The sequence below is a fragment of the Excalfactoria chinensis genome, chromosome 1, assembly GCF_039878825.1.
Source record: "Excalfactoria chinensis isolate bCotChi1 chromosome 1, bCotChi1.hap2, whole genome shotgun sequence".
NCBI classification, from domain to species: Eukaryota; Metazoa; Chordata; class Aves; order Galliformes; family Phasianidae; genus Excalfactoria; species Excalfactoria chinensis.
The window spans coordinates 171,696,405-171,717,188 of NC_092825.1; the positions used below are offsets into that span (position 1 = coordinate 171,696,405).

General features: G+C 40.5%; 1 protein-coding gene across 1 annotated transcript in view; it reads right to left on the minus strand.

Moving 5' to 3' along the window:
- Positions 1 to 19,596, minus strand: part of ARHGAP42 (Rho GTPase activating protein 42) — a 149,783-nt gene extending 130,187 nt beyond the window's left edge. The window contains exon 1 of the mRNA XM_072326745.1: positions 19,170 to 19,596. Coding sequence (XP_072182846.1) covers positions 19,170 to 19,323 — 154 coding nt within the window. The 5' untranslated portion in view covers positions 19,324 to 19,596. The remainder of the gene's footprint in view (positions 1 to 19,169) is intronic.
- Between the last annotated feature and the right edge of the window lie 1,188 nt (positions 19,597 to 20,784).

Here is a 20,784-nt window from a genome sequence, read left to right on the forward strand (position 1 = left end):
CTGCGTTTTAGTAACAGGAGAAAAACAGTTAAACCAAGCATGCTTCTTTAAATAACGAAATGCACATCCATGAATGGGTCTCACTGTGTGAGCTCTGATGTACAGAGTTCAGGAATCAAGCATTCCCAAGACATCTGCAGTTTACCCCAGTTTGCATGTGATGCTATTTCCTTCGCAGCTTGGAAATACTGTCTGTATCTTGCTTGCTGTCCAGTCTTCCTGCATGCGGAGAGAGCAAGGAAGAAACCCCATAAAGTGCAGTATAAAGAAATAGGCTTTTTGTATTTCACAGGAAAAAGAAGCATCCCTTGCATGCACTTTGCAGGAATCTCCTAATTCTCAAACAAAATAAGGAGCTTTAATTATCTCTGCCCAAGTCTGTCCAGCCAAATCACTTCTAAGAAGCAGGCACTAGGCATTTACATTTCTCATCTGCAGGATTCTTTAATTCTTAAAACTTTTTTTTTTTCCTCTGGGACTTTGTTCTGCTTTCCAGTCATTAAAAGATTTAGGAAAACATGACAACATCCTCTTGTTACTGTTCTGGTAGAAAGATAGCCTTTAATTACTAATCTCAGCATCCATTAGTGCCAGCACTGTTTACATTATGGCATTTATAATGAATTCTAAGCTAACTCCTATCACTCACCAGTGAGATTTTTCATTTAACCATCTAAATAAAAACTCAAGTGTTTTACTACCTCATACTCAGGCCTGGTTAAAAGGCACATAAAACATCAGCAATTACTTTAAACTGGAATAAAAGAACAGACGGGTATATCATAACGCCACTCCACCCATCCATGACAGGCCTGCATTTGAACATCATGCGTGTGTTTGGTCTTCCTCATTGACACCATCCCAAAACTGCTGAGAATGAGACAGGGATATGTGACAAGGGTAAAAAATGGTGGGAAAATCTTAGAGAAGTGCAGTAACACTCATCAGCCTGAAAAAGGCGGCTGAGGAGTCATAAGAGTTCCAACAAAATCAGCAGCAGCACAGCAATAGTGGCCATCACTTGAAAGTAAAAACAAAAGGCTACTTCCTAACGCAAAATGCCAGCTCAAACAACATGAAGATGCTAATATAAAATGCATAGTTAAATCACCCAACTCTCTGCCACCGGATACTGTGGATATTACAAATGTACGTGGGTTCAAAAAAGGACTAGAAGTTCACAGAAGAAAAATCCATGGAGAGCTATTAAAGGCATAACCTCTTGCTCAGGAAATCTTCAAGCCACAAACCACTGGAGGCAGAGGAAGTATCAGAGCATTCTTGCCTTGTCTTATACCCTACCCTAGGCTTCAGTGCTGTGCGTGAGAGAAAAAGAAATCTAACTCACTACACAGCACTTACTCATATTAGGGACAGGATATAAGGCCAGATAAACCTCAGGCCTGACCCAGCGTGGCTGTTCTTATGCTCTTCATAGGAAGATCTGTACACGTATGTTTTGCAATACACTGAGTGACTCAGGACCCCATCAGTCGTTCACCAACACCCCAGGAGGAAGCTGTTGCTCCCAAAGCTGAACCAACTCACTGCTACAGTTAAGTGCTCTTTAGATGTTTCCATGTAGGGTAACCCCCTTGAACCAAAGACAAAGGAGGAAGAGAAGCTATGTTAATGCTGTGACACTAAGGATCATGAAGATGTTCCATCTTGATGGCTGAACTGTGGGAGATGATCTTCAGGGGGCAAGTGAAGATGGGTAGATGGAGGATTTATCACCTTCAACTGCTCCAAAGACAGAGGAGTGTACTTCTATTCCTTCAATTATGTTACAAGCCTGTAATCCTCCAGCAGAAGCTTGATTAATAATCTGTGCTACAGAGCGTAATTTTAAGCAGTAAAACTAGATGAAACTGTAGTAAATTAACAGGTGACAAAAGTTGATTTAGGCTACCAAGCAAGCATTCAAATGGCTGCCAGAGAACACTGCCCATCCAGCTTCACTCCTGCCACCCGCAGTGCTTACATACATGTATTTTCTTTACCCTCTTCCTTCAAAACTTAGCTCTCAGCATGAGGGCAGTCACCAAATGAAAAGCTATTCAACGCTTGTTTTTTCGCCTCAGAGTTCAGTATTCCTCAATCCTCTTCTCCTCCCAGTATTGCTTACTGCATACCATCCAAATCCTGTAATGAATACGGAATTATCTCATCCTTCATGCAAGCCAAGTCTATAAAGACAGAAAAATAAATGTATTTCTATGTAGCATGCACCATCATTGCCCTATTTAACAGATGGGGATGCTGAAAGCAAGATTGCCTGAGGCCACACAGCACACTGGTGATTAGGCAGGCCCTCCAGGGCCCCTGCTTCATGCCCACTGCTCCACATGCCATTCCTTCAGAGCAGGAGACACTAACCAGAGCTGGAAGGAATGCAGCTCCTCACACCTCCCTGTCCACATGAAAGATGCAAATTCTCTTCTTCCAAAGGGACATAATGTTCAAGAAAAAAAAAAAAAGACACAAAAAAGTTTATATTCAGAAGAGAAAAGAATCCTCTAACTTCGCTATGAAGAAAACAAAACAAAAAACCTTGTTTCGATCCATTTAACACAACCCCTACAGAACCCCATCAGTGCTCTGTATCTGTTTCAAGTTGGTCTCCAAGAACATGAAGAACACAACACACAAACAAGCTTACTTAATGGTCACTTGCTAACACACTGATCAAGCAGCTTTAATAAAAAAGACAACTGAAACAAAGACAGGACACAGCAAATAAAAGTTTTGACAATTAAACTTCGATGTTTACTAATTAGAACAGTTTACATTTAAATAGCTTTAACAGAGAAATATGCAAAAATGCTATTTCTAAGAATCATAGTAACCTCCCACTACCTGTGAGATTTCATTCTGTAATCTCATCACAGCTTAATCTCACCAATCAAGAAGAAAACTGGGTGTTTCTTTTGTTGCATACTAGTTCCAGAGGAAGCCTGGACAGGTTTTCCCCCAGGGAAAAGTAACTTCTTGCCATGCACAAAATGAAGCCAGAACAGACGAGAATTAGCTGAGAATAGTTCTGGGAGAATATCCACCCATCTTGTTTATACACACAGTGAAAAGCTTCAGTAAGCCAACAGGCCATTGGGAAGATGAAATAAAAAAAAAACAATAACACAGCAATACTCTGGGTCTGAACCAGTAATTTGTTATTAAGGTACCCACAAAGCAAAATCTGGCACGTAACCCTAAGACTGTACTTCTATCCAAAGAGTGACTGCAAAATTTCCCTGCTGTCACCATGAAGTCATTTTCCCTCCAGCATGCTGTAACACCTTGTGCTTGGAGCATAAGGTTTGAGTGGCTCACAGTTCACTGACTGGTTGGATTTCCATTACAGTACACTCTCCTCTCCCTTACCTCAGTGAAAAGCATCTTAAAGGACTTGTAGATCCAATTTCAAAAGCCTGGCAGTCCTTAATATATTGATCTCTTTATCCTCAATTTTATACAGGTGGGAATAAAAAAAAAGTGTGAAATCTTAGCAAGATTATGATGAAGTTCTGCAACAGGATGCAATTTTGAAGTCATCAGTTCTTCTGAAAAGAGAACTAAAATTCTCTGTAGGGGAAAAAAATGTTCATTTAGTCTAGGAAATATTTACGGCTTCCAATGAGCAGTATGAACTGAAGCTAAAGGGCAAATATGATAGACAGATTTTGGAGCTTACTCTCCAAATGCAGCATGTGAAATGCTTAACTATAACGGCTGCTTCTTTCAGTGTGCTCTGTACATCTATTGCAGTGCTGTCCCAACCTCAGCAGAAGTAAATATTAATCAATGAACTGCTTACAAGTTTTTGCATTACTCAGGAGAGTACACAAGCAGCCAAGTAAAAACATCTTCTTCCTAAAACATCCATCCCAGCTTCACTGACACGAGTAAACAGAGTACATTAAAATATCAGCTGCTTGAGGAAAAATATATAGCATTAAACAGATTATATGTAATTGATCTATTTTAATCCTTTCATTTGTGAAGTGCAGTTGCTGCTAAAAAGGCTAATGGTATTCTTGGCTGCATTAGTCAAAGTATCATCAGCAGATCGAGGGAGGTGATCCTTCCTCTCCACTCAGCACTGGTGTGTCTGCACCAGGAGTCCTGCGTTCAGGTGTGACCCACCAATACCAGAGAGACGTGCACATACTGGAAAGAGCCCAATGAGGGGCCACCAAGATGATGAAGGGACAGGAGCACCTCTCCTATAAGGAAAGGCAAGTCTTTCTTGCCTTTGAAAAAAGTCTTCGAGGAGACTCAGGAGGGATCTCCTAAAGGTTGAATGAGAAAGTTAAATATTTAACTGCACAATATTAATTATAATCTGGGTAAAGACTGTGCACACCATTAGTGTGTGAAATAGTAATTCATAAGTAGAATGGAACAGAGAATTAATATGAAGGATGACGTATCCTCATTGCACATTATATTCCCATTGGCTCTGGAAGACACCAAGAAGCAGTTGTTAGGGGAAAAAAAAAAGCACAAATTAACTCAAAACAAAAACAAAAACAAAAAACAAAACAAAACAAAACAAAAGAATGATTTACAAAGAATGATTTACAGTACAAAATTCTCGTGACATTGGAGCTGCCTTTATTTTTTTTTCTCCTATTCCAACATGAAAAATGAAGCTTCCCTTTATGAAAAAGAAACCAGTAATAACCCTCAAAAATTCTGCCTTAGCAACAGAATTAAGTTTTCACTTTAAGAAGTCTGAGTTTTCCAGTGGTTAACAGATTATATAGCTGCTAACTGTACAGGTTTGTATACAGCTTCATAAAAATACACCTAAGGAAGTGATTTTAAAATTCATGGGTTTTTGCTACTGAATGAAAGAAAAATGTCAGAACAAATTTCTGGGTGTGCACTGAAGATCCTGGTTTTTGTCATCTCCCCACAGAGAAGCAAAGCAGGACGGCTTGAGACAGTTTTGACTTCTGGAGGCTTTTTAGATTGAAGTTGTGATAATTTTCAAATGTGTCTATGAATGACTATTGCAAGAAAAATTAAATAAAGTACATGCAGTGCAATAGCACAAAACAATACAGTTATCTGAACACTTCCTCTTCACTATCGTCTGCATGGCTGCAAAAGGCCCTGCTAAACCCCAGCCGGATAAAACTTATCTCTGACACAGGTTATTTTAAAATTAAAAGCAGAAGGCTATGCAACACAGATAGCATTCATGCTAACGAGAGACCATCTGAACACTACAGGATAAAGCTTTTCCCTTCAGTAAGAACTGTACAATAACAGAATGACACCCCTAGCATTAACTGGAAGTGATGTATAAAATGAGGACTGCTGTAACACTGAGATATCAGAGGCATGCTACATAGTCTACATTAAAAAGTGACAGGTAGAAGAGGTATTTATTACTTGGCCTTTAAAAAAAAGCATTTGATCATAGTTAAGCACTGCAGAAATCTTCACGCACAAGTGAACAATTTCATAACACAGACAATTCTGCATTTAAGCTGAAATTGGACTTCGATAAATACATCCATACTATCATAACAAGTTTTCACAATGGTCCATCGATTGCTTTTTTTTCTTGCCATGAAATTTGAGATCCTAGAAGATAAACAAAAGAGCAATGCTATTTAGTTTCTAAGAGAGCCATATTCTGAAAAGGCATAATTTGTATAATTCTTCCTTGGAAGTACATCTTGAAAAGAACAAATGCCAAGAATGAATTCTGAAGCAGGATGCTTCTTCCTTTTCCCTGTCCCTGGAACCCTGAAGACTGAATCTGGGCTGACAATTTCTGGTTAGCTTAGAAGCACCACAGAATCTCCTCTCCTTCTGAACACCTCTCACATCATCCTTCCAAACATTTCTCCATTTTCGAATGCTAACATAACTACTCGGTTTCTCTTTGTGACTTCTGGGAAAAATTATGTTAGTCCAAAAATCAGTCTGATATACAAAAAGGGGATAAAGTAAGTTTTCTACACTCGGTCAAGTTACTTCTTTAGAACATACCTGCTTGGTCAGTGTTCGTTCACAGGAACCGTTTTTACTGCCCACATCTGCATAATTAACAAATAGAGCAGCCTGCCCCTTCAGCAATTTGTTTAATGAGAAATCATCAGAACTGTGAACTGCAAATAAGAAAATCCCTCAAACAACATAGAATAACAGCTCTAAAGCTATTTGTCCTCTTGATGTTCTCCTTTCAAATATTTGCAGATACTTGCAACAAGACAACTCAAAAAGTGTGTGACTGGCACAACAGGAGGCTGTGCCAGCCTTGAACAAGACCTGAACAAACTGGAGAGTTGGGCAAAGAGGAACATGATGAGGTTCAACAAGAGCATGTAGAGTCCTGCATCTGGGGAGGAATAACTGCATAACCCAGTACAGGTTAGAGGCTGACCTGCAAGAGAGGAGCTCTGCAGAGAATGACTTAGGGGTCCTTGTAGACACCAGGTTGGCCATGAGCCAGCAGTGTGGACAAAAACACCAATAGTATCCAGGGATGCACTAAAAAGAACATGGCCAGCAGATCAAGAGGAATGACCCTCTTCCTCTGTTCTGCCTTGTGGAGGAACATCTGGAATACAGTGTCCAGTTCTGGGCTTCTCAGTTCAGAAAAGGCATGGATCTCCTGGAAAAAATCCAGGGGAGGGCCACCAAGATAATTAAGGGCCTGGAGCATCCCCCATATGAGGAAAGGCTGAGATGTGGGATTCTTCAGTCTGGAGAAGAAAAGGCAGAGAGGGCATCTCATTGCTGTCTATAAATATCCAAAGTGTGGGAGTCAGGTGAAAGGTGCAGTGTCTTTTTGGTTGTGAGCAATAGTAGAACAAGGTGCAAAGGGCACAAACTATAATACAAGAAGTTCTGTAATAATGCAAGGAAGAACTTCTTATCTACTATAAGAGTGATGGAGTACTGAAACAGGCTGCCCAGAGAGCTTGTGTAGTCCCTCCTTGGGGTATTCAAGATACACCTAGACAATGACCTGTGAGAACTGTGGACTCAATATTCTCTAGATGTCCCTTAAATCCTACAATTCTGTGATCCTATGAAAGTACTGAAGGACCTGGAATCTGACAGAAAAAGCCCACTGGACTGCTGCAGCCACTGGCAGTGCTCCAAGACTTAAGCTGTTTGTTGCTTCTTTTAATGAGATCTAGCTTTACTATATTTTCTGCACAATCACCATTAACATTTCTCTTTTATGCCAAATAATCCATCTTTGGATCTCAGAGAAGCTTTACTATTTAATAGATTTAAAAATAAATAAATAAATAAATAAATAAAAATCTAGAGATCAGATTACTGTCTTGAAAAGCAGCTGAAGGATGACACAACCCTAATTGACAAGGAAGTGAGAAGACAGAGGTAAATGAATGAAGGAAGCACACCCTAACACACATGAAGAAAAATCATCTCAATTACACCCACACAGCAATAGGATATACATTTGAAATGTTAATAGTAATACACATTATCAAAATGGGGAATAGTCACCACGAAGAATGCATTAGGGAATGCTATTTCTCCTACATGTAAGATTACTTTCAGCAGATAAAGTAACAAAGTATAGGACACAGAATGAACATCTGGAATAGGACAAAAGATCCTTCCTCCACACAGTGCACACGTAAATCACAAAACTCATTGCTTACTCTCACAGACTGCCACGGTGTCCAACAGAACAGCTGGTTTCAAAAGCAGGTTAGATAAATACTATCCTGAAATAGGGTTATTTGAAGACACTTCAGGGAACTGTAATGGAAACTTCCTCCTCTTCTGTCCTATTTCAGTGTGGGCCACAGTTTTGTTCTGAAGGCCTAAAACACAGTGCGTGGCTCCTCTGAAAAATGTAGGCATGTTTAATTAAAACAGTCTCCTCAGAACAGAAACTTGTATTTTAATAAAAATGGGATTAAATTATTGAGTGAATAATATGTTCCACAGGGAAATATTCATGTTTTGCATAAGTGGTAGATTTGTTGTGTCTTATCAGTCCAAGGTTTTATTTTATTGTTTTGTTTGACATGCTTTGACTTGACATCCTTTCAGAACAGGAAGTCAGCTTTTAGAGTCACCAAATTCCACACAGAAGCTCTGACTCTCTCAAACAGGAAAAATGCAAAGAGGCACAGATAAAATCCTTACATTGTAACAAATGTAGAATTACAGGAGTGTCAAGAGTTCGTATGAAAAAAGCCAACTTAACTTTCAATTAAATGAAATCGAACAGTAGGACAAATTTTCTACTGCCCAATATGGCATAAAACACTGTCATAATTCCTAAGCTTCATAGAAATTTGCTGAACTCCTTCTTTGCTACTGTATTTAAGAAGCACTATAAAAACATCCATCTGTTTTAAGATTCCCTCCCACAATTAAAAAAAACTATCTTTTTAAAAAGTACCAAAAATAAAGCAAATTTGAACAGCTCTAAAAAACATTATTTAATGTGTATATAGATAGTCCCTTTTTTTCTTCTTTAATTCTAAACTAAAGTCATGTGTGGGAACTGACGTGGAAATGAAATGTCTCCTAATGCGTAACCGCCTCATAAATACATGTACACAGAAAAAAGTAGGCAATACTTCATTACTATCTCTGTAGATAGAGACAAGCAGAAGCTAAAGAAGATAAAAGCTCCAAAACCATAGTCTTTATTTTACTGCATAATGAAGAAAGGACATGACATACAACCACTGTAATTTCTGATATTTGCCAAGAATCCAGACATGGAATTTGATACGGACAAACTCCAACCCACGAGCACAGACCCTCACAGTCCATATCCCCACGCACTGCACTGAGAACCTCTGCATCACCCAAAGGAAAAAAAAATACCAAGATTTGAACCAACATTCCTACCATGAACACCCAACATTCCTACCATGAACAGTACTACTAACAGCATTAATAAACTACAGTTCAATGCAAAAAAAACAAAACAAAACAAAACAAAAAAAAACCAAAAAAAAAAAAACAACAAAAAAACCAAAAAAAAACACCATTGCCATCATGTATTTTATTCCACTGGTATTAATGTTGTTGTCTAAGTATTTGGATGGCTTTGGACATGAGAAATGTCTGTCAAAACAGTATGAAATTATTTGGGGTACATTAAATGTTTGAGAAAATACTGCAAGGCAACCCATTGCTCACAGTGCTTCATAATAACCGCTGAAGACAAGTGACAGAAGTAGATTCGCAAGTAGGTTTTTATTGTGCAATACTCTTGAAGTCACAAGGTGTAGTGAAAATTGGAGCTCTGCACAGAAAACAAATCAAAGAGGACCTGAATTGCCAGCAACTGCAGCTATTTTGACAGTATTATGCTATTTCACTGCCAAATAATTTGGAAACTGTCAGAAAGATGGTGGGAAAAAAAAAGAGGCATGATTGGCAATGTTATTTTTGCAAATTGACAATGATTACCACTCCCAGGGAGGTTAGGGACATGCTGTATTGAAGTGCAAAAGAACTAAGTAAATAGAACAAGGAATTACATCACTGCTAGGCTGTGACAATGTAATTAAAATAAGAATCATTAGATCACTAATTTGCCATCTTTCAAATTCAAACAGAAGGCAGTTAACAGAAATTGTAGCATTATATACATTGTTATCGGTAGGTATAAGAAAAATCACAAGTTTCTCAGTTTGTACTGAACCAAAAGATTCAAGCAAAGGAGAACTAAGATAGCTAAAAACTGATGAGTAGATCCTACGATTTGTGAATTAGATTTTTTAGCACCAGAAACCCATCCAGAACTCATCTCTTGGGTTAAGAAAAGAAGGTTTTTTATAAAACTTGCATTATTTTTTTTTAAAATTCCCAACAAAACAAGAAAAAAAAAAAAAGAAAAAAAAGAAAAAAAATGAACAAATGACTTAAACTTTCATGTTTTTATATTCAGTTTTATATGGGTAAACATAAGGTCATAGGAAGAAAAGCACTTGGGGGCTCTGGTGGATGAAAGCTTGATGAAAGCTCAGGAGAAACATGGAGCTGCTGGACTGGGTTCAGAGGATGACCATGAAGACCTCTCCAATGTAGAAAGATCGAGGGAGCCTGCTTTGTTCAGTCTGCAGAAGAGAAGGCTAAGAGGAGACCTCACTGCAGAATTCCAATACTTGAGGGCTGTGAGCTTATAATCAAGAGGGGGCCCAACGTAAAACCATTCATCCTTGTCCTATCATTGTCAACCCTCGTAAAAAGTTGATTCCCCTCATGTTTGTAATCCCCTTTTAAATACTGGAAGGCTGCAATGAGGTCTCTTCCCAGCCTTCTCTTTTCCAGGCTGAACAAGCTCAGCTTCCTCAGCCTGTCTTTATAGGAGAGGCGCTCCAGACCTCTTATCATCTTTGTGGCCCTCCTCTGGACCCTCTCCAACAGCTCCATATCTTTTCCATGCTGGGGGCCCCTGACCGGATGCTGCACTCCAGATGGGGCCTCATGAGGGCAGAGTATAGAGGGATGAACACTTCCCTGTTCCTACTGGCCAACCCTCTTCTGATGGAGCCCATGATACCATTGGCTTTCTGAGCTGCAAGAGCACACTGCTGACTCATATTCAGTTTTTTATCCACCAGTGTGCCCTTATGCCTAAGGCCAATAGTATAATGGGGTGCATTAAAAAGAACAGAGCAAGCAGGATCCTCCCCCTCTACTCTGCCCTGGTGAGGCCATATTTAGAATGCCCAGTTCTTGGCTCCCCAGTTCAAAAAAGACAGGGATCTTCTAGGAGTCCAGGGGAGGGCCACAAAGATGATTAAGGGCCTAGAGTATCCCCCATATGAGGGAAGACCGAGTAGCCTGGGTCTGTTCAGCCTGGGGAAGTAAAGACAAGGAGGGGATCTGATAAATGTTTATAAATACCTAAGGGGAGGTAGAAGACAAACAGATGAGGCCAGGCTCTTCTTGGTGGCGTGTAGTGACAGGACAAAGAGTAACACAGGAGGCTGCATACTAACATGTGGAAGAACTTCTTTATGGTAAGGGTGACAGAGCACTGGACCAGGTCACCCAGAGAGTTTGCAGAGTCTCCTTCTATGGAGACGTTCAAGACCTGGCTGGACATCTGGTAGTAAGTTTAATAACCCAGAAGGACCCCCCTTAAAAGGCTGGTGTTGTTGTGTTTGTTTTTTTTTGTAGCTGGGATGGTTTTTGTTGGGTTGCTTTTTTCAAGCTATTGCTGTTTTCTGGAGGAAGCTTGGACAAGAGCCATAGAGAAGACATAGGTGAAGGAATTTATATACTGCATGACACAGCTAACAGGGGAGCTGAATCTCCATTCCTTACATTACAGACTGACACAGGAAGAACTATCCTTCCTTAATTGATTCCCTCGTGCGCTAAGGAAGGACACAGCAGCTCCTGTTTCTTCTATACATCCTCTTGTCTACTGGTATCAGCCCAATTGAGACTGCCTGATCCTCAGCAAAAATAAATAGGAAATGAGCTGTTTAAACACATGGTTCACAGATATCAAAGGAATATGTAATCATATAAGTGTGCTAAGAGAAAACAAAGAGCAACATTTATCAAGATGCAGTCAGATACCTAACTAATACCTAACTTAGGAACTCTAATTCATCTATCTACTGTAATAGCTCAAGCAAAAATCTCTTTTCTAACGTACATACATGCTCTTAGAAGACAGCAGAATAAATCCAAAACTTTGGTCAGCACTGCTGACCTGTTTTTAAATCAGCACATGCCTGGATCTTCCATCACATGCATAAGAACTTTAATGAGCAAAATAAGTCAATCATTCCCTCAATGGTCATGAAACAATAACAGCAGAACTGAGTGTGGCTCCACAAGAGCTAAGTCCAAGTGCACAGCTAAGGAAAGCAGTTTTGATTACACACATTAAGAATTTGCTTTATGTAAAAGTAGTAAAAACAACAGCAAATGATAAGAAAGTTCAATTTGATCACTGATGACAACCCGTGTTATCGACTGGAGGCCAAAAGATATATGAACTAACTTTACTGTATCCCCAACTACAGGAAACCAAAGGGAGAATGGAAAATTTCCCTGAAGCACAAATAGTAACTAAAATAAGTCTTATTTGTCCTTGTAACTCTACAACAACACAATGAATCTTCTTATTTCTACCTGTTATTTGGTTGGTTCCCCCCCATCCCTTCCATTATTTCTGTTACAGGCTTGTTTACAGAAGAAGAATAATTCTATTGGTGATAGCCTAATTTCACTTTTGTCTTTCAGTGAACAGAAGTACCTTCTCAGACAGTACAATGCACACCCAACATGCAAACCTCTCCTCTTTAAGCACCTTGAAAAATATCAAATATACAACGCTGTAGCAAAATATCAGATATACAATGTTGTGGCACCTGGCATCCTGCTTGAATATTATGATAAAAGGAGGTAAGATTTCAGAAGGCACATGCAGAACTTCCATGCTTTTTCCCCCATGGTTGAATTATACTAAGAAAAAACACTACTGCAACGTGCTATTGCTGCTTCTGGTGTCCTGTGAAAGTTAAGTTTGCAGAACTCAGGATAGGGAACCAATTTCAGTTGATAATGTGGCTGATTTGTAAAATCACAGCGTAATACAGCTCAAGGTTCATAGCATGCTGTGAAATACATTATCTTCCTAATGAAAGTTATTTGCACTTCAAAGGGGACCAAAGGGAGGTTAGCTTACTACCCAACAGTACTTCAGTTCATCTTAATAGGGAAGAAGGTGAGGTCCTTTCTCTTAAGTTCAGTGTTTACTTTATTGGTACTGCTTATAACATCCCGAAACTCTTTCACTTTTCATCATGTTTGAGGAATTCACAGTTCCACACAGTCAGAAGAAGACCATAAACAATGATTTCAATTAATGAAGTGATATCTCACAGAATACAATAAAAAAATAAAAAATCAAACCTGTACACATTACTATACTACTTCTGTTTCTTCTGTTTTCTTTTTGTTATTCCCCTTCACATTTAAAAGCAATTTCAAATAGGTTTAGAAAAGAGCTACTAAAACGACCAAGGAACAAGAAAAACTCTTAGCAGGAGAGGACAGGAACAGCTTGTTCAGTCTAGCAAAGGGTATGATTATTCCACAGGAAAATACAAATAAACAGCAGTGCAGGAGAAATGAGTGAAAACAAAATGAGCATAAACAAGTTAGAATTTCCAGATTAAATTTATTTTTATTAAGTTACTCAACTCTCAAGAGTAACATGGTTTTAGAACAGTCTTCCAGCAGAAACAGTAAGGATAAAAAGTATTTTTTAAATGGAGTTTGACAAGTAGGGATTACTTGATACAAAACTAGCAGAAGACTGAATTTAACAACAAAAAAATCCACGCTCCTAAATGCCTAAGCTCCCCATATTCCAAATGTAAGAACAATGGCAGTTTTGAGACTATGGAACAAAATATAAAGGCAATGCCATAGAACTGCCTCACATACCGTTTCAGTAAAAAGGACTGTATTGTCCTCTATATTTTTGACAGGGGACAAATGCAAAGTTATTTACTATAACAGGAAATTGCAAGTTGCTGTAGCGCTTCTGCCCATGAAATCCCAAGAGATCTATATAATTTCAGTGACCACAGCATCATATTTTCCATTGTAGTAAGGACAATATTCATGAAGCAGCTGGTTTCTTATTAATAGAATACATTACCCTTATTCATAGCAAAAGAAGCATGTCATAGACAAAAAGCCAGCTGGACCATTAAGAAACAGATTAAATTTGCTCTTTTCAGAAATCACTTTAAAAGTTTGAAAATCCTAGTTAAAAAAAAAAAGGGTACAGCATTTTCTTATAGCACAGACATCATTTCATATGCCATTTGAAACACTAAAGTGCTCCTCTGGTAACCTGACATCATCCAATTACAAGGCCTCTCTAAAGAATACTTGCTCAGTTTTAAGGCACAGGAACACCCATGCTGAGTCACTTAAAGGCTTTATTAACACAGCAGTGCTTACTGATAGCATGGGAATTCCCTTGCAGGCATTCTTGGTTCAAAATCAAACATCATTTGATGGACAGAAAATACTGTGCTCTGTGACAGACCACCACATGCCAGTGCTTGCTTTTTCTATATATATTTGTTAAAGATAATATAATGCAATACAAAGTGCAGCTGCTTTAAACACTAGAGGAAGCAATTAAGCTTTTTCTCTGGCCAAGAACCAGCTTATCACTGGTATCTTTGCAAGAAAGCATGAACACTGCTGAAACTGTTTTCAAGAATTAGGCCCACAATCTGTGGATCACTCTGAAACAGCAGCAGGAGCTGAGCAGGACAGTACAAACAGCAGAACAGCGGGGGAGCAAACGACTTCAAAACATAAATACGAATTACCAGGCTTTAACTGCTTAGCAGGAAACTTCTTCCTCCGTCTGGAAGGGAATTAACCACTTATTTAGAGACCAAGAGATGTAAACTGCTGTGCCCTGTCTCACCCAACTTTACTATGGAAGGCGACTTCAGCATTCCATAACGTAATCCATTCACAAAGACGGTGTGAGTTATGTTTCAGATTCTCAGGAGGAAGCTATACTCTTTTATACTCCACATTCACCACCATAGTATCACATATGGAATATGAAGCATTGGTTGCTTTACTCAGAATTTAAATTAATAAATGAGAATGACTGCTACTGAAATCAGTGGTTATTATTCAATGAACTCACTCTGCTCCAGTTGGGATCTGGAAAAGACATTTTAAAGATACAATCACATGAAAACATGTGAGGCCAAGATATGTGGGAAAATGCAGCTCTCTGGAAAGTTACAAAGGAATTTTTTTACATGAAAAAAAAATCCCAAGACAGATAACAAGATCATAGATTCTTATGCTATAATTTTGTCCCCATTTTTTTTCTTGTCTGTTGAGCCCAAAGGTTTCAGGGTATACAGAGAGGCTCAGCACTGTACTTTTATACTTAGGTTCATGAGACAAGAAATCATTCCTGAATACGGTATGTCCAAACAGCTTAGTGAGATAGTCTTTTCTGTGTTGAATTTATATAAAATCACTGATAAAAAGAAACAGAGTCCCCCTGCAAATAAGGTATTTCCACCTTGTCCCTGTTTCTCTATGTGTTATATAGCAAACTAAAACTGAGGATTTCACGTTACTAATTTCCTAGTAAAAATGGGACAAGTCCAAAAATAAGAAAATAAATAACATTGCTAGTAGTCATGAATTCCCAAAGATATCTGTTAAATCACATTTATCCTACACTACAGCTCTGCACTACTATTTAAAATACTTTAGAAGGTATCGCATTACTTAAATCAGCAACAGATACACAGCACTTTTGATAACTGTACAGCTGAAGTCTCTGAATGCATGAAGTTGTAGCTAAAATAGCAGTTAAGGTGAAGAAAGAAGGCCTTAAAATCAAAGAGCAAAACTGAAGGCTTCTGCACAGAGAGAAGCCGTGAAATCAGCTGTACAAAATGCCCATTACCTTTTTGGACTGATTGATACAGTATTCACTGAAACTCTGGCAGAACAGTAGGCCTTACTATAGAAATTAAAAGCATACATATAATGAAATGTTCTATATGATATACACGAAACCTCCCCCAGACCAGGCTGCATTTTTTGAAAGGCCATTAACGATAAGGAATGAAATTCCAAAGCATACTACATGCAGACATGTACAAAAAAAAACAGACTTGAATTTTAACTGAAAATGAGCAAGAATTGATGAAAAGGGAAAAACAATTCAGTTTTGATTTGTGAGTCCAGTTGCAGATAGACTTCACTAAACTAAGCAATTCAGCATAAGCAGTTTGAACATGCATTTGTCTGAAAGATCCTTAAAGAAGAAATTCTAAAATCAGCAGCTGGGTAGCTATTGACAATAATCAGGAAGGCCAACAGTACCAACAAGATTATGTTTGCTAAAAAGTGTGTTGGTGGGGGTTGTTTTGTTTGTTTTATTCTCTTAACTTGTAAGTTCAAGACAAGAAAACCCTCCCGCAAATGCATCAAATAAAAATATTCAATCCTACATAATGGCACCTACATACAGAGGTTAAGTCTCTGTAGAAACATAACTTTCTAAGAAAGCATACGGATATCTTACGTGCACAAGAAGAGACTTTCAAACAAGAGCAGTATAATGAGCACCTCAGTTAGTGTAAAAGTAAGTGCAGTGCATCTCTTAAAGTTCAAATTGTAGGATAAGGCTGAAGGAAGCATGACAGCCATACAAGTGTGATGTCACCACCCAACTAACCTGGAGATAGAATCTGTGCTCATTTACAGTACACCCCAGAAGTTTTACATATTTAGAAAGATAAGGAGACAGTGCAAAATACCTTAGGGAAAAGTTGCTAAGGATCTGACATCAATCCTAGTATTATTCATTCTCACAACAGTCAACTGCTGCTCCAGAGATCACATTGTGAGTCCCATGCTCTACATTTTCCCTTGGATTCTCCAAGGATTCTCCAGAATGAATGAAACAGAGCCACAGTAAAACAATATGTGACCTCATTTTGGAGTCACTCCGTCAATTAAATGCAAAATGGTCGCAAGCTACATTAAGCATATTTGTCCTACCTCCAATTTGTGTCAGTTCTCACATCACATATTTTTCAACTTTGCATTTTTACTGCCATTGTTTAGATACCAATTTGTGAATGAATTAATATCCTGTACATTGTCATCTGATATGAAAGTTGAATTCTGAAAAGCTGCGCCTGTATCACAGATTCAATTAATATCTTATTTTTAAACAACTTAAGAGATTGTGTTATTTTCTGACTGCATTAAGCTTCACTGTCTCTTCTTCAAGCATGATTAGGAAGTAAATATTTCATTTCCACTAAATCTCCATAGGAGTCTGAAGTTTTTCCCCTAACAGAACTGATCCTCCAAAACAATATGTAAAGGAAAAATCCTAGATCACTTAGAGAGATAAACCATGGTAAGTACTGCTTGCTGTTCAAGGATGGTGCATTATTAAATCAGAAGGACCAGGGCACAAGAGTTCAGAGCTGAAATCAAATACTTACTACACTGTTTGATTAGCCATAAAGAGAAAAAAATAAAATTTAAAATATTTAAAATTACAAGTACTTTAAGCTCCATTGATATTGATGCTAAGATAGGAATAAACAGGGTTTTTTAACAGCTCAGTTGTTCTCTACTCTAGAAATCCTAGGATAGTTCTACTTATATGGCCACTGTACAGCATCTGCATGGAGCCTGTACAGTGTACAGAAAGGATGACTATTTTACTGAGAAAAATCCAGGCATTTTCACAGTTGTCCTTACACAGTAATAGAGGCAGCATTCTCTGTAACATCCGGTCATGAAACTAAGCGATTTTAAGTGAATAAAAGGAGAAGTATTTCTTCCTATGCATGAGCAAACTGTTTTTTCTTAAGTCTAAAAGACACGGTAAGCTACAAGACAGCATCTTAAAGTTGCATATAGAAAAAAAACAAGCAGAGTGTCAACCACTGTAACATCCGAATTAAGAAGTTTTGAAGTTGAGAGGAGTTGGAGGTTAAGTAGTAATCACATGAAACAGAAACAGCACTTGTCCTTGAAGAGGGACAGAATTGTTAAAGGTCTGAATCTAACAAGGATTTTCAAGTAGTCTTCACAAAGATAAGGGAAAAATTCATTTCAAAATGAAGGTCTAAACTTCTTCTCATGAAGAAAACTCATCCTTCAGTATTCTTTCTTTGACAACTTAAGAAGAAAGATGTTCCAGTTTAAACATCAATAAAGGAAGCAGTCAGACTCCAGGGCTGGTCCATGCCAAATGAGCACCCACGCAGCATCCTGTCCTTCCTTACTCCTGGTATGCAACACCTTGCAGAAGCAGGTTTGTAGATGTAAAATTTTATTAAACTAACATTAAACAAACCATCTTAAACAAACTCAATCCTTCTGTCTGGTGGAGAAAGCTTTCTAGTAAAAAGAAAACCTAAGAATCAAACTTTCTTTCTGCTCTGGTAAGAAAAAGGTACCACTGAGTTTCTGTTTGTTTGATTGTTTTTTCACATCTACACATATATGCATATACAGACAGAGAGATTTTCTGTGTAATCCATCATCTCCTATTCTCTGAGCAGGAATTTAATGAATTTAATACAAAGATCAAATTTACGTAAGATGTTAAAACATGTATCCAGCTACACCCTAAAAAAGGGATGACTCTGGAAACTCGTGCACTTCTATGAGATGTGTCTCAAAAAGCTAGCAGTTGCTTTATTTAACATCAACACTATACACGAGCTATGGGATAAAGCATGGGACTTGCAGAAGTACAACTGACATTTAATCCTGCTGCTGGCCAAACAAAGTCCTTACAGTCTGACCCTCCTGTTTAAGGTAGGGAGACAGACTTTGGGTTCAGACTCTGGGTCAGCATCCATCAGACCTCCAAGCTAAGGAGATGGTAGCAACACCTGTTCCCTGAACACATAAAGAGCAACGCTGCTACTCTTTGACTCCATAAATCTGACAGAACGCATCAACGTGGCAAACATTTTAAGGATTATTTGAAGTGACTTCCCTGGAACAACACAAGGAGCTGCAAGCCATCACTCTACGTAAAGGAAAGCTCTGGGTAACAAAACCAAGAAGTAGGTGGCACCAGCCAGAGGAGAGGAACTCTGCCGAGCCCAGCACTACCCCCTCGGCTCTCGGCTCTCGTTTTACTCTCTTCAAAGCGCGAGGGCCGCTTCCACGCTGCAGGACGCCCAGCGTTCACCTCTCGGAGCTTCAAAGGGATGGAAGCGCTCATCCTCAGCTCGCCTACGGGAGACGCGACTAACAGAGACACTGCCAATTAATAAAAATAATCATCTCTCCGTTCATCCGCATGATAAACAGGGCGACATCCTCATTATTAAGAGCTGTGGTAAGGAGGCTTTGACTCGAAGGCTGAACGAGGTAACCTCTTACTGCCAACCCGGCCCCGAGAGCCGCCCTCCCCACGGCTCAGGGCGCGGCAGAGCCCTCAGCCGCAGCTCCGGGGCCGACCCCGGCGCTCACCCGGCCCCAGCGAGGCGAGGCGAAGCGGGGCAGAAAGTTGACGAGAGGTTTTCTTTCCCCGTCGGCCGGCAGGGGAGCCCGCTCCCGGCGCCCATTCAAACAAAAGAAGCTCTTGCCCTGCCCGCCCCCGGCCCCGCCGTCCCACTCACTCCGCAGGGCCCCGATGAGGAGACTGCCGTCCTTGATTAGCTCCTTGATGAACTTGTTGGTCCTCTCCAGTTCGATCTCGTGACACTTCAGGCGCTCCCTGAAATCCGGGCTGTCCAAGTACGAGTCGCTGAACTCCAGCGTGGGCAGCCCCATGGCAGCGGCGGGGCGGGCGGCCGACGGAGAAGCCGCGACGAGAAACGGAGGAGCCGAGCGCTGAGGACGGGCTCCCGGCCCGGCGGGGCAGGCGGCGGTTTTCTGCGTGCTGTCACCCAACTACATGCTGCCCGCGGGGCTCCCCGAGCCGCCGCTCCGCCGCTTCCGGCAGCGCTCTCTCTTCCTCTCTTCCCGTCCCTAACTTCAGCCCGAACCTCCCCCGGCCCGGCCGAGGACGCCCTCCTCCCGGCGCAGCATGCTCACACGCCAGGGACGCGGCCCCAGCAGTGCCCGCCCCTCGTTCCGCCGTCGCCTCCCCCTTCGCGCTCTGCCCTCCAGCGGGGCCGGCCCGCAACGGGTACGGCCTGCAGGGAGTGGCGCGGGTTGAGCTTGTGGTTACTGCTTTACGCTGGGCTTCTGGAAACCCAGGGCGGGTTTTAGGGACGGGGAGGCTCGGAGACCCCAGGGACAGAGGGGCCCAGCGATAACATTCCTCGTGTAGAAGAGAAGGCTGTGGGAGGCCTCATTGTGGCCTTCCAGAACTTGAAGGGAGAATACAAGCAGGAGAGTGACTGACTTTTTACACAGGCAAATAGTGATGGGACAAGGAAGAATGGCTTTAAACTAAAAAAGGGAAGGTTTAGGTTAGATGTTAGGATGAAATTCTTTACTCAAAGGGCAGCGAGGCTGCCTAGACAGACTGGATGCCCCATGTATACCAGGCCAGGTTGGATGGGGCTGGGGAAGCCCTGCTCATAGCACAGATTTGGAACTTGATGATCTTCAAGGTTGCTTTCAACCTAAACCATTCTATGATTCCATGATAACTGTAGGAGACCTCTGAGTTACACATTTACAGTAGGTATTTAACAACATGTGTTACAAGGAGGCTGTTTTTATTCAGCAGAGTGCCCACACTATGGTGGAGGAGTGCAGACCACATTTGCTGAGGAAAGGGGATCTGTCACAGCTGGAGGAGGTGAGGCCTGAGGCGGCTACCCTGCCTGTGCTGGCATTGCCCACGGATCTCTGATACCCAGCATGGGCATGGCCTGACTGCCTGGTGTGTGGGGGGGGGGGCTCGTGGCCGGAACGTTCCCACAGAGGAGGATAATGAGAAAAGAGAGCAGCAAAGGATAAGGGAGGGAGATGTGGGCCAAGGAAATACAAAACAGCAGCTGGGAATGCCCATATTCTGCTGTAGTACTTGATTGTGTGTGTGGCTGATCCAACTCCATCCTGAAAAAACTGAGAAACTGCAGGCTCAGTAACCAAAAGAAAGTGGTGTTATTCAAGTGTGCTAATGGGTTTATCTCAGAAGCAATTGCGTGGTTCTTGTATTTTTATCTGGAGTAGTCCTTCCATACATACTATGACAGTACAGAAATATGGATACAAATGCACAGCATGCGTACCTGGTTTCAAGGAGAGCTGTCTGTAAACACCTTCAAGTCAGCAATA